The 13,983-nt window shown below is 44.5% G+C and overlaps 2 protein-coding genes across 2 annotated transcripts in view; one reads left to right on the top strand and one right to left on the bottom strand. All coding sequences in view use genetic code 11, as the record gives it.

The window, feature by feature from the left end:
- Positions 1 to 1,201: 1,201 nt before the first annotated feature.
- On the bottom strand, positions 1,202 to 9,806 carry EGR_08961 (hypothetical protein; the record flags this gene model as incomplete). The annotated part of the gene is made up of 5 exons (XM_024498210.1): positions 1,202 to 1,354; positions 1,898 to 1,973; positions 5,068 to 5,211; positions 8,274 to 8,372; positions 9,790 to 9,806. The coding sequence occupies 5 exons, from the start codon at positions 9,804 to 9,806 to the stop codon at positions 1,202 to 1,204; spliced, it is 489 nt and encodes a 162-aa protein (XP_024347352.1).
- A 3,090-nt stretch (positions 9,807 to 12,896) lies between these two features.
- The window catches only part of EGR_08960 (hypothetical protein), a gene marked incomplete at both ends in the record, with an annotated part of 1,961 nt that continues 874 nt past the window's right edge, over positions 12,897 to 13,983 (top strand). Inside the window, 2 exons of the mRNA XM_024498209.1 lie at positions 12,897 to 13,001; positions 13,662 to 13,982. Coding sequence (XP_024347351.1) covers positions 12,897 to 13,001; positions 13,662 to 13,982 — 426 coding nt within the window. The remainder of the gene's footprint in view (positions 13,002 to 13,661; position 13,983) is intronic.

Genomic DNA, 13,983 nt, shown 5'->3' with positions numbered 1-13,983 from the left:
TTTGTCATAGATCCAAGTAATAGATGCCCACGCAACTGGTATTCAAGGCGAGTCAAACAATAGACAGACAATAAAACCAAGAACGTGCATCTGCATTCCTGCCAGATGTCACATTTCCAAAGTGACCTACATAAAACTGCCCTGATCTTATTTTAGGTCAAGTGAATATGGCAACAGTGACGAATGTTATAAAATAAGTAATTTGGAGGCAACAGATGGCAGGTTGAAGCAGAGGCGATAGTTATTATTCATCTTAATAACAGAAATTCACCCAGGCCATAATACCTAAAAGCCAACGAGTAGGTGTATTTAACACACCGTAATCAACACAAATTCATGTGATGGACTCAGCTATCACAAGGTAGTCAAGTCAAATTACGCAGATAACACAATACCGTTTGGGTAGAGCAAGAATAATCGACACCGATTTCAAGGATGATGTAGGCGAAGCACCACATATTTGCTGCTCCGATCCATACAACCAAGAGCCTACCCAACTTGCTCCTGCATGAATCCAGAAGTAAGGCAGATGTTCAGCAGATTTTTCAAGAAAGGTGTTACTAGCACCAACATTTTACCGACTGATAAAACACGACTTCGAGGTCCTCCAAAACCTCTAGGCGTATCATCACACATGGAGCAAACACGTGGTTATCAGGATCATAGAGGACAGTCGACCACCACAACCCTTACACTACAGTCCAGAAACAGCTTGCATCTGTGCAAAGCTCCGAACTAGGTGCTACCAACTAGCCGAAACTAAAAGAACATGCCGCACATTTGCCATGACATGAAAACAATCAGATTTTACTCCCAATTGAGACCAGGAAGGCAATCTATACATCAACCTAGTGTTGATGTAGCATTTACATACCTTATGCTGTTCAAGAAATACCCTGATCATTGTTGCCACACAGAACGTTATGGAAATCGACTACCTGGTCGGATACAAATCACCTATCTGGGTGGGATGAACTGGACATTTCTGGATAAATTCAACATTCCTCATGAATTTCATAAACCACTAAAAGTTGTACGCTTGACTTCCCACTCCCAGTTTCCCATGTGTGGCACGGATCCTCAATTTGAATATGGTAAGTGACCGCGCCAAGATGTCGCACGTGGAGACAAGCTAATTCAAAGTCAGTAAAAAGCAGTGTAGGTTCACCATGGACCGAGGAGACAAAGGAGAGCAGCACTTTTACTTCTCTTCAGCAATGACTAAGTTGGTTAAAAAATCATACCAGAACAAAAAACACCTGGATGGCAGTCGTAGACAATTCACTGAATATCTGACAGTGAATGTGATGGGAAATGATTGAGGAGACAAAACCAAATCACGCAAATTTAAAGTCTGTACAACATGTAAGAAAGAAAACCACCTTCGCAAAATGAGCCAGGGTTTATTTACGTGTCTGAAAAGCAAAAAATGCACAACCAAATTCGAGGATTTCCCAATTTCCTTGTCTCAAAACAGGCAAACCTGAGGCAAAGAGGGTTAGGTATCAAGGCTGCGCGTACATCGCTGCTGATGTAGATGAAAGTTTACAATCTAAGCGAATGGTGTGATTGAGCAAATCCGTAGCCTAACTAAACTAAACTATTTGAGAGTGTAGAAACTTAGCGCAAATAAAAATATCACTGCGGTGTGAGTGTTTAAATGACAGGACAGCATATTCTGACGGAAGTAGAAGCAATGCGATGATGGAAACCACTGTAGGGTGATGAAAACTCACTAAGATCGTCTGCACCAACAACATCCTTCGCCATTGCAAAGTTCGCTACTGGCGCAGCAGCAAAGATGGCTGGGACACGCCGTGCAAATGTATTCCCTTGGGACTCCAAATGGATCGACATTCAGTCTTCTCCCTTCGTACATCATGTCTCAAGCTTAAACGGCAAAAAGTGAATTTTTAATAATGTATGTGAAAAGTCCACTGAAATTACATTCAAGTACTAATATTCCTGCAATGCTGTAAGGTATATTAGTGAATACTTAGGGATGAAAAATAGATCCCAAATATCGCAACCCATTCTTTGACTTTACCGAAGAAGGGTGACTACCCTCAATTTTTGACTAAAAGACCTATTCTGGGGCATATTGTAGGGTCTCGAGACTCCATAAAGACGAAAGAAGACAAAATACTCGGGCAGGTTATCTATTCAGCGCAGAGAGGGTGTCTGGCCTATTGGCATGGCTGGAGAGGCCTGCACAGCCAGAGAGGTACATGAGGGCTAATTCAAAGTACAGAAGTGGCTCCTCGCCAATACCGGGGGATAAACCGCCATCGTATTACAATATTATAGAGAACTAGTGTAGTGCCTTAAGGCAATAATGACTCTGCAAAAGCCCATACCAGTATGCAGCACCATTTCATCTAGCACAGATGGCTTTTGAAAAGGTACAGGCTTAAGCTTAATCATCCGAGGAACAATGAAGAATTATGCGTGGTGAACGTCCTCCCGTCTACAAGCTGCTTCATTCGAAACGCACAACCCTGTACTTAGTCGATACTTGCTTAACACATCATTGTGCAGTGAGATTCGCAGATAAGTTTTTACTCACTAATGCAAGAAAGAAAGCCATATAATTGCCTAGGTCACCTTGACGGAAAAGCACAGAAGACAATAGCCCCCTCCCTAACGATATAACTTGTTTGTTTAAAGAGCATAAGGTTTGGGGTGAAGGAGATAAACAAGGAACTAGCTGCATACTTTTATCTAATATTACATATAGTAAATAACTGTGGCCCCACTAAGATTTGTACTTAATAAGAAAATGTCATTTTCTGTGTTTGCTTTTGTTGTACATTTTATTCATTGGTATGTCAACTTGTAAATACATCTCTATTCAACGACAATTTTTTTGGTATAAAATACTTGCAAATGCGCATTAGCAGTTGTTTACTTGGTGTTAAATAAATGTTAATTAGATTCATTTATAAGATGACGATTCGAATTCTACCGCAGCTAAGAGAAGTAAGGATCTGTAAACATCTCCAAACATATCTACATTATTCAAGTGACGATACTTGCAGCACAAAGCACATGGTTGCTGCAAGCTACAAACTCATGTAAGGCCATGTTTTTGTGACAGAGTAAATGGATGGCGCTGCGTTCTCTCAGGGTTCCAAACAGAGCAATAAGGGGCTGAACATCAGAAAGCGAAGTCCTTGATGCTGGTCTGCTTTGCCTTACTCATTTCTATTCCCTTCCCTTTTACTACATTGCTAAATAAAGTGCAGCTGGAATCGCTGCTGGAATGAAATGGCAATGATCCTCTGTTAACACGAAGCCACCTTTTATCCTCAATTCCTTCTGCATCCCTTTCACTAAGCAGTTAAATGGTTATTTAAGAGAGCGTCACTTCATGTGCTCAAATACACTCCACGCCTACAACTGTACAACCAGTTTTGCATCTGGCGCCGTCCTTGTTCTAGGGCATCATCGATTATTGACTGACCGCTTAATATTTTAATTCGTTAATCAATAAAGTAATGAATCAACTACAGTTTTAATTCTCGCCTTGATAAAGGTTCCAAACGCTCTCTAGTTGCTCGTATTATGCACTAAGTGCTCCGCTCCGCTTTAAACTTCACCACCAACAACTCTTCCCAATTATTCACTCCTGTTTCTGTCCACTATCAACACTGTATTCGATAATTCCATTATTTGGCTTTTGACCCTTTCACACTCACTCAGTACATGTAGAGCTTGAGGTCTGTTTCCCTCTGGATGCCTTTGCACATGGAAGTCAACGTCTTCTCGTCTTATCACCACTATCCCTGGCATGGAGGGAATTACAACTGCTGCTGACTTAGAGCTCATATTCCTTCCTCGGGCACCCTTTCTCTACGTTAGCCATCAATCACCCATCCTCCTCTGTCTCTGCATTCTCATCCATCTCCGCCTCCGCCTCCGCCTCCTTCACTCGCCCAATCCTCATCCACAATTGCAACTACTAACAGGGCATTAATCGCTACGTCCCTTGACGCCCATTACCTCTTATTCCATGACCCCTATAGAACACAGCCTACTGCCAGCACAACTTTCCCTTAACACAGTTACCGAAAATGTTAGTAAGTATATCCCTTCCCATTACATGCTCCAGTCTTCAGTCTGCTACTTCTACTTACTGCCAATGATCCTCATTTCAACACTCTCTCAGGTCTCATCTTCAGCAGTCAGTTGGGAGTATGGTCTGACCCACCAGTACTGCCGTGCGGGTTTCGATGACGACGACACTGCATAGTGAAGAAGGAGTTCGAGTGTGACCTCTCTGATTATCTGCCTGTAAGCCGGTGGTCAGATATGCTTGAACAAGCCAAGGGGGTGGCAGTTGTCACCCTCCTAGGTGGCATGCACTCCCATCACATCGTCATCCCTATCCACTGTGTCAGTGGTGCTGGTATTGGCTTTGACTGGTATCCACTTATGCACAGACGTACACACACACCTATCCATCCGAAGAAACGCATCTCCCTGAGTCCTCTTCAATATCACTCCACAATACTAGTTGATTTGTCACTTTGATAGCCCTATTGCTTACTCCTCATTTCTTGCCACGTCGTTCAAATCGTAAATCGCTTCTAACTAACTAAAACCCACATCAGTAGGCTGTACTGCATTAAACAGTAGCAAAATAGCCAGTATTTATGGGTTTGTGAGAAAACAACGCTTCTTGTTTCAGGCTTAGCTGACTCGAATCCACTTTGGGCAAAGTGAGTGCATGCAGTGCCTTCAAGGCATTTAATGAACATCAATGTTAAAGTGAATGTAGAAACAAAGGTAATATTTATTCACGATGACCTTGTATTCCTGCCTATCATTCTGTGAAAAACATTGTATCCGATGATTTCTCGCTTCCGGATTTCAAGGCGATACAGTTTGTGAAACGCATTTCTCATCTTTATGAATGAGAATGCTCTAATCGTTGACTGTAGACCATAAATACTAGTCTGCGGCCTTTGTGGTCTAATCCCTCTTGTGACTTTTTAAATGAGCCACTCAGGTCACCAAGTTTGGGGAAAGCTCTCCCATCTCCATTCCACGCTGACGGTGATTTACACAGACTTAGTGGTGAAAGCTGAGTGCTTGATGACTGTGCATGCTTGAAAGCCACCGATTGACTGAAGAAAATATGCATCGACAAATTTTAATAACAGAAAATACTTCTGTTCTAATTTCTCATATCTGCATGAATCGATTTCCCTACGATTTGATTTTTAATTGTGGGATTTTCTAAAAGCTGCCACTTGATTGGTTACCTCAGATCTCATGTGAGATATCCCCTCATGCTTAGGCCCTCTACATTGGCTCATATGAATCAGTGATATGTTGAAAGTGTGCAGATGACCACTCAAGGGTTAAGGTCACTAAGACACCTTAAACACGGCAGATTGAAAGGACACAGCAGTGGGGGTATAACAAAATACGCTTAATTAGCTTCTGGTCGGTCCGTATGTCTGTCATTCACCTACCATACTTCTATGTGCACAACATGGCCATGCTTGCCCATTCTTTGACGTCGGTAATAGGATTACGTACACCGATAGCTTTGCTCATCAGTCTTTGGATGGATGAAAGGGAAGAAGCTCGACAGGACCCAAGCTGACAAGCCTACACTCCAAGTCACGGCAATGCAATTTTATGGGCTGTGTGGCTGCGAATAAAGCCCTCTTTCCGGTAACCTTCTTGAATAGCAGGCGAGAATGCAGCCTTTGCAGCACTTAGAGCAGATGAAATTTTTTCTTATTAAACCACCATGACTTCAGTATAATTTGCTTTGGTATGGAGCAAAGTTTGCACGGATGCTTGGAGGAAGTAATGCCACATTTTGGGAAAAAGGGACCACCCCTCTTAAAATCGCAAATGCTTGGGCAACAGAGTAACGCGACTAAATTCCTTTACTTTCTCTATGTGTCCCGTTGCACTTGGCCATACTAATGGCGAACTGCAAGCATTACAATGACCACTGACCAGCGCCAAAATGCTAGCGTGCCCCCTACAGCAGTAATATCAGGATCGCCTTCTGTGCGGAGATGATAAAGTAGGAATGAACGAAATGCATTCTAAAAATGAGATATAAGGGACAAGAGTGGCCGGCAACAAAAGATGATAGCGAATGAAATGCGAATGAGGTGAGTAGGTACACACTGGTTACGTAGGTAAATACCAAAGCGTGGGACACTGTGACCGGTGTGTACTCGTGGAAGTCCTTAAGTGGAGTGCAAACAGTGGTGGGAGGTGTGTGAGTGGGACTGCAAATCGGCTTTACTGTACATTCACTTGTCCATTTCAAGTTGTGATTACCTTCAAATCACTTTACCTCCCAAGGAAAATAAAGACTCGTTGTCCTTCAAAGCGACGCCGTTGCGGTGCATCGTCTTGTAAACTCGACCAGTCTTCGACTTCTCCTTCTCCGAAGTTATTCCTTGGTTCGAATGCTTGATCGGCTTTTGAAGACATTTCTGCTCCCACCACGAGATGTCTACTTCCAACTGAAGGAGAGACAAGAGCAACGAAGTGGGAGAAATGAGTGAATGTGTGAGTGTGCGGCTGAGTGAGTGGGAGGGAGATGGAGTGTTGACGAAGCGAAGAGGTGAAATCAAATAAGCGAATATTGAGCCATCCAACAAACAGACGATCAGAGGAGGTCTCACTTGACCCAGAATGGAACTGTCTGTCTGGTGGACTAGAAGGTTGGGGACGATGTGGGTGGTAGAGGAGGAGGAGGAGGAGGAGGTGAGGTGTGTGTACGCGTACACTCACGCATGCACATCCACATACACATGGGCATTCCCACCCGTTTCCGTGCGACACCAATTGGGCGACTGTTTAAAAGGACGAAAGATGATAATAAGCAATGACACTTACACAACCTCAAACGAACAGACAGACAGGCAGACGGTGACACACAGTGAAAAGAGGTGCACGTCCTTGCACGTTATTGCCTGCACTATACCCATTCTGGTCTGTGGCCTACATCTCGCAATCACTAAATCACAGGATGAATGGATCTTACCAAAAAGGTTTTGGCAGAAGACAAGGTAGGAAGAGGAGAAGGAGGACAATTGGATTTGGGCTTGGAGGAGGTGGAGGTGAGGGGAGAAGCGTGATGGAGGCAGAGAAGCGAGTTGTTCTGGCATTACTGCAATGCAAGGAACGGATTAAGGTAAAGGAAAAGAAACTACGTGAAATGCAGTGCAATGTAGGGAGCACATCTTCCTCTACATTGGGTGGTAGGAGGAGTGGAGCATGCATGGTAGGGTATAATGCAAGAATCAACTCTTGAGGGCATAGATAGTTGTAGGAGGAGAAAGCGGCACTTACCGAAGAGGCGTTAAATTGGGGCATGTGAAGAGAGGAGGGCAAGGGGCCACCTGCTCTGCTGTTTCGATGAAGTCAATAGACTTCGCTGTTGTATATGTACATTGATTCCTAATATCCACGAGAGAGAGAGAAGGAAAGGGCCTCATTACACGTGGTCTGAGGTTCTATCGAGTCGAGTTAGCGTGTCAACGAGGCAGTGGTGGGATCGGCTCGAATGGTTGAGTATGAGGGCAGCTAGGAGGTATGCATGATGGAGCAGATAATCCTGCTTAACCTATCTTATCCTATCCTATCCTTTTCTAGGCTAACGTAGTCTAGCTCAGACGCGTCAGCTAGTGTGGTCAAGTCAAGCCAGGTCTATGGTAGCGTAACTCAGTGCTTCTCAAGTGGGCCAGGTCACCAACAAATACATTAGGCAAGGTAATATAGGTCACTACGACTACTGCTACTGCTGTTAGTGATGAGTTGGTGGATGTGAAGCACGTATGAGTGGCATAAACGGTGAGTGCGGCACAGTAAGTGCAGTAGGAGGCATAAATGGGTTGGAGGAATTGGCCACTCAACCTTAAACATCACTGTGCAGCTGGCTAACGTGACTTCCTCATAAGTGTTTCTAATTTTGTCTCTGAGAGATTCGTCACTTCTGACCAGGGAGAACAATGGTGGTGATTGAACCCTTCCGGTGGAGGCGGAGTAACGTAACTGTGAAGCTGAAGGAGAGGTAGGAGATGGCAGTTTGAGTAAGGGAAGAGGAGAGGTGGGACGAGGTAAGACGACTGAATGAAGCATGAAGCAATGGACTTAACTGGAGGGTGTGTGCATTCCTACCGAAGCTCAAAGTTGAGTATCTGTGCACGGTGCTGTATACTAGGTCATTGGCTTCTCTCTCCTCACCGTCTGTTTGTAAATTCATTCATTTACTCACCTTTCAACTTACCTACCTGGCCACATATCTGTCAGAAACACAAAACAGTTGACTTAGTTGGAGGAAATATGCATATGCTGAATGATGTGCATTAAAGTGACTCCTCATAATTGTCCTTGAACATGTCAAAAAGACTGGACTAAAGTTAGGCCAATATTGAGATGTTGAATGGGCATGGATGAGGAGGGAAAGCTGAAAGGGTAAAAGTGGGAGAAGGAGGAGGAGGAGGAGGAGGAGGAGGAGGAGGAGAGGGCAGCTGCATAACTTAACCCTAATTACTACGACTTCCATTTGTTCTACTCGTCTTGATTTCCTGACGTCTCTGGAACAGCGGATTGGGAGGATGGGAGTGACGGACATGTGGAGGGGATTGGTGAGGAGGAGTTGTAAACTGATATGTATGTGATGGAGATTGTCAGTCGTGATCCTGGGAATTGGCACTGGAGTGATTTCTCTTTGGATGAGTCCACTACTGGAACCATTTGCCCTTCAAGCTGTTTTGAATTCTTCACCTCATCTCAACTCCTTTTACCAGTCTAGATGCGGTCCACTATGGATCAGTCGGCATGCATTCCGAAGGGTCTCTTCTGCTGGATGTTGTTGAGCATTTCATAAACAAGTAAAGCACCCCTTTTCAAAGTTGCACGACAAAAATTGGTGTATTGCATGCTATGGCCCTTCATTTGTCGGCATTATTTGACTGGCTACAAGTTGATAAATGAGAACCACTACATCCACCCACACTATCCGTATCTACGCATATACCACGGACTCACCCATTGGAATGCCTATCAATTTGACGCAATCAGTGGAAGCTGCTTTCGTCAGTTTCCTAAGGCCTTTGACGAGCTACTAGGGAAAAGACTTGAGGGGTACACCTCAACTCGCCGATTTGTGGCCACGCATCCAACACGGGCGAATAGTCAGCTTCCGTCTAATACAAACAACTGTATTGAGGACTTCACCGGTTGCAGTAGAAGGCTCAAATGGAAGTGAGGTGACATCCCAATGCCTGCGATTTCACAGTGAGAGGCTCTAAGAGCAATTATGAAAGGAATAAACGTTGCCAAACGGATCTGTAAAGTGAAATCGACTGGTTAAATCAAATCTTGCTGCTCATTTCTTTTCTTTAAGTAGCGTAGGCAAGTGACATTTGCGTATGTCTGTGAGTTTGTTGATCCCATTCCATCGCTGCCGGTCAATTTGGTGCTGAATATGACGCAAGTGTAGCATCCATTCACTTCTCACTAAGTAAAACAGCCAGAGCATCGCACAGTGTTGAGAATTATGGTGTTTCCCATTTGAGATCACGTTGTTTTACAGGGGCCTTTCACTATGTCCCAACTTGCAGACAGCAAAAGTAGCATGTTGAGACGAAATCCTCAATCTCTCCTCCTCTGCTGCTGTACTCATCGTCCGAATTGAACCGTCGTGCTTAATGCAACAGTGCAAGCAATGTACCCTGCAGCCTCGTTCCTACACTTCAAGGTTTTAAACCCAAAGGAGTGTCACAATGCATTATTACTTTATACCTTATCTTTGTTTGCATTCTTCGGTCATGATAATTAACATCTTTTGAGGTAAATATAATTATAAGTTTGAGGTAGCTCAATGATGCATGTGTTAGCGATGAATACTTACGATAGTGCCGAAGTAAGCAATGGAACATTGACTGCTTTACTGTTTGGAATGCAGTACGGTGACTGTTCTCGCGAAGCTGTTTTGGATGTTGGAGATTTGCATGTGGCATGTCCTACTTCATCTTATTCAACAATGGACAGAGGATGGAGCCATTCAACACCACTACATCACATTTACATGCCACACTTCACAAAACAATATTTCAAAATGGAGACAAAGGCAAAAAATCACAAAACGTGTCTTTCTTTGATTACTACTTTACCTCCAAGTTGGCTTTACCGAATAAGCCAATTATTTAGATGTGTAGTTATTTAGACTTCACTTTTTAAGACATATTTTCGAAATTGCGTGTGCTCGTAGTGGACAGTCTCTGTCCAGGGTAGCCTGTCAGTTTTACCTTTAAATGCGTACTTGGTGCGTGTTTCTAAATTTACTATTCTGTATTTTTTGCATTCAACCCATGTGTGCGTTCACGTCAACATGCATGAAGTTTAGTCCTTTGGACAGCTTGACGAATTTAGTTTCACTCATTAATGCTCTGCTGGTGCACTTATTGGGTAAATCTAATGAGGAACACGCTTGTTCCTTCATTTGATTAAGGCAAATGAGGTGTCTAAAATGGACCAGTTGCAAATAAAGCAGGCGATTGTACTCACTACCTAATTCTCCTTAGTACGCAGCGCACACTTACGAGCGCCTGTTGCTGACGGGTACTCGGCTGAAGATCTAGTGGTCTAAAGCTAAGCTCTAGGCTGCATTTGGATGCCGAGGTTTATTAGGACGTATTTAGATATGTCATATTAAAATACGGCTGCCATTTATTGGATAGGTACTCTTAGCTGGCAGGTAAGCAGTCTGTAACAAGATAATAGAACCAAGTAGTCTAAAGTTTGGCGATGTCTCCAAGCGTGTGATTGGCCTTTCAAATTACTTAGCTGAAGATGGATTCAGGTTAATTACAGAAAAAAAGGAAAGAGAGGATGGATAATATCATGTGGGCAGAGGAGAGAAGTGCACGAATAGCCAGTGGGGAGGTCTTTCCACCGAAATTGAACAGAGGAAAATTGTTTTAGTAGGATCCACTAGGGGCGGTCAAGCTCAAGTACTCGTGAACTTCTTCAGTGAAGGCAAATTTAGCATATATTCCATGAGTTACTCTGCCCAGACAGGATCTGATCCGAATATAACCTTATTCTTCAGATGAGCTTGCGCTTAAGTTTTCGTTAAAGACGCCATATGGAGATTGAAAGGGACAAGGCAAGCTGCGTAAGTGACGCGAGCATTTCGCCTTGATACGCAAGTAGAAGAATTGTGGAGGGTTTGCGCAGATGAATATGGCTTTGGAATATCAATTACCTCACGATAAAGAGTCCACCATGCTTTGGTTGACGTCCTCTGCTCGTTCTTCTGAATCAGCCATCACAAGTAATCAGGTGGCATAACAATGACCGTGGCACAGGAAGGCCCATAAATTTTTTCATTTCCCGCACAGAAGGAGTGTCTATCATTGGTAGTTCAACTCAGTGGTACATATGGGATTGCTGCATCCAGCTCCTTGTTGGACAAATGTTTACCGTATCAGGTCAATGTATACACATACTTCGGAGTCGAAAGGGAAGAAAAACCAGTTAAAGGCGATTCTTCAGATGTCAACTTTGCATATGTTACCGCCCAGCCCGTGGAAAAAGAAAGGGCAGCGGCTCTTAAGCTCCCCATGTTCTAACCGGTGATTTCATTTCCGCCTAATTTTTTCCACCCTATACTAAGAACCAGACTCAGGTAGAGAAATTTTAATCTGCAAACACGCACACTCATCACATAAACGTGTTAACATGCAAACAAAAGGAAGGAGGGGGCAGCAGACTAGGTCTCTTCTTTGATGGGCAAGGCAGTGTGTCGAGTGAGACCTGCAGCTTTGCACGCCAGGAAGCACTGTTAAGCGAACTCCACCTTCTCTCCAGTAGTTCTGCATAATTTCGCGCAAAATAGACCTGCGAGTAATGGTAGTAGTGTCAGTGTCGGTGACTGAGCAGCCGTTTTGGAGGTCTGTCTCTCCTCCTTCCATGATGGTGCCTCAAACGAACTTCTCTTCCGTCCTCCTCACCTCCATCCCCTCGGTATCTACCATCGTCACAGTGACGAGAATGTTTGCCACTGCTACGAAAGTGCCTGAGAAACAGAAAGACAGAGCGATTAAAAGGTTCTGACAACATGGTCTGCTTGTGCAGTCAATGCGCATCACAGCCGTTTTAATTATATTGTGTGGCTGGAGTACGTAACGCATGTGCGTGATCCCGAGTATTTCAGCAGTCACTCATACAGTGGTTGCACCAGTGCTCGGTGGAGATGGCAACGATGTTCATTAGGAATGTAAAAGAAAACCGGCAGTGTATTGTGGCAGTACACTTAAACTCTCGCCTGTTATGTTCAAAACCAAGGTTTCTTCTTTCCAATTGACAAATCAACGTTTGCATCATTCACAACTGGTTGAATTTCACTCTGCCTATCACTTCTACTTAATAGCAGCTAGTAGCCGTGGCTAAATAAAACCCTTACAGTTTGGCTATTTTAGAGTTGATGACTCCAGCGTATGATCCGTTTGGACGGGTATATAATCAGCCTTCATCGACGAAAATCACCACAATTTGTGCTATTCCAAAACCAGATATCGGGTATGGTGCAACTTTGAATTTGCAAAGTTTAACCGCACATGTCTTCAGTGCTTATTCTCCTGTTAAATGTATGTCAGCAAAAGGAATGGAGGAAGCAATGCTAGTATCTGGTAGATATGGCTGCACAGTACTGAGGCGAGAGCAACATGGTAAAGTGGTATCTAGGAGGAAGAGCTCATAAAATCGGTAATGACAATTAGGATTCACCCTTAGCACAATAACGCTGCTATTTTGTCCACTAACCAGTAAACATGCACACACCTTTCACAAGCCGTTTTACTTAGCTGTAGAAGCGCTTAATCGGCTAGCAGGAGGGCAACTGTGGCATGAGCCTGAGAGATGGATTGAGGGAAGCAGAAGAAAAGGTCGATGAGCATTTGGATGCCCACTGTGACTGCCTCATCCAAACCGGCTACATTCTTCGCTTCTGCGTCAGGTCCAATCAATCTGAATGGGGAGTGTTGCGGTGATTGAGGCCAAGAAGGCGCATCAGCATTTGCAGACAGCCGTCCCGTCAGCAAGAGTTTACTCACTTGCAAAGAAACTATGCTCGTGCTCTTGTACAGCAGACCAACGCTCTCAGAATCCATCCGCAACGAAAGTCAAGGCCTTTAAACTTACTCGACTTCTTCCTAAGTAGTGATTTACCATCGGTGGGATTAAGGCATTTCAGCTGCCTAACATTCACCCTGTACGTAGATTGCGTGGAATTCTTATGTGCTGTATCCAACTGCACCGACCGTGAAAACGATCGGACGGGGAGACACCGTGTGCAAAGTTAAGTGGTGTCAGTTCATTTACCAGGTATGGCATAAGAGTGTTGGTTTCCCAACAATACAAGCATTGATGCGAGGTTGCCATAATGCACAAATCGTATTTCCTCGAATGCACCCTTGAGGTGAGAGGCGGTTAATGAGCACAATGCTTGATGGAACCGATGTCACTCATCTCCAAGTGTAATCCTGATCATTGCACAACGTCCTCGATATTACCAAGACAAACTGTCCCGATCTAATGAGACCGCTCGTTCCAAAGGAGAGATGGTGAAACAACCATATGTTTCGCCAGTCAGTTTTGTTTTATTGTTAAAGGAGGAGGAGGAGGAGGAGGAGGAGGAGGAGGAGGAGGAGGAGGAGGAGGAGGAGGAGGAGGAGGAGGAGGAGGAGGAGGAGGAGGAGGAGGAGGAGGAGGAGGAGGAGGAGGAGGAGGAGGAGGAGGAGGAGGAGGAGGAGGAGGAGGAGGAGGAGGAGGAGGAGGAGGAGGAGGAGGAGGAGGAGGAGGAGGAGGAGGAGGAGGAGGAGGAGGAGGAGGAGGAGGAGGAGGAGGAGGAGGAGGAGGAGGAGGAGGAGGAGGAGGAGGAGGAGGAGGAGGAGGAGGAGGAGGAGGAGGAGGAGGAGGAGGAGGAGGAGGAGG

Source organism: Echinococcus granulosus (genome assembly GCF_000524195.1).
Source record: "Echinococcus granulosus chromosome Unknown EG_S00126, whole genome shotgun sequence".
In the NCBI taxonomy this organism is placed as follows: Eukaryota; Metazoa; Platyhelminthes; class Cestoda; order Cyclophyllidea; family Taeniidae; genus Echinococcus; species Echinococcus granulosus.
Note: the sequence above shows the minus strand (reverse complement) of the source record. Positions and strands in the feature narration are given on the sequence as shown.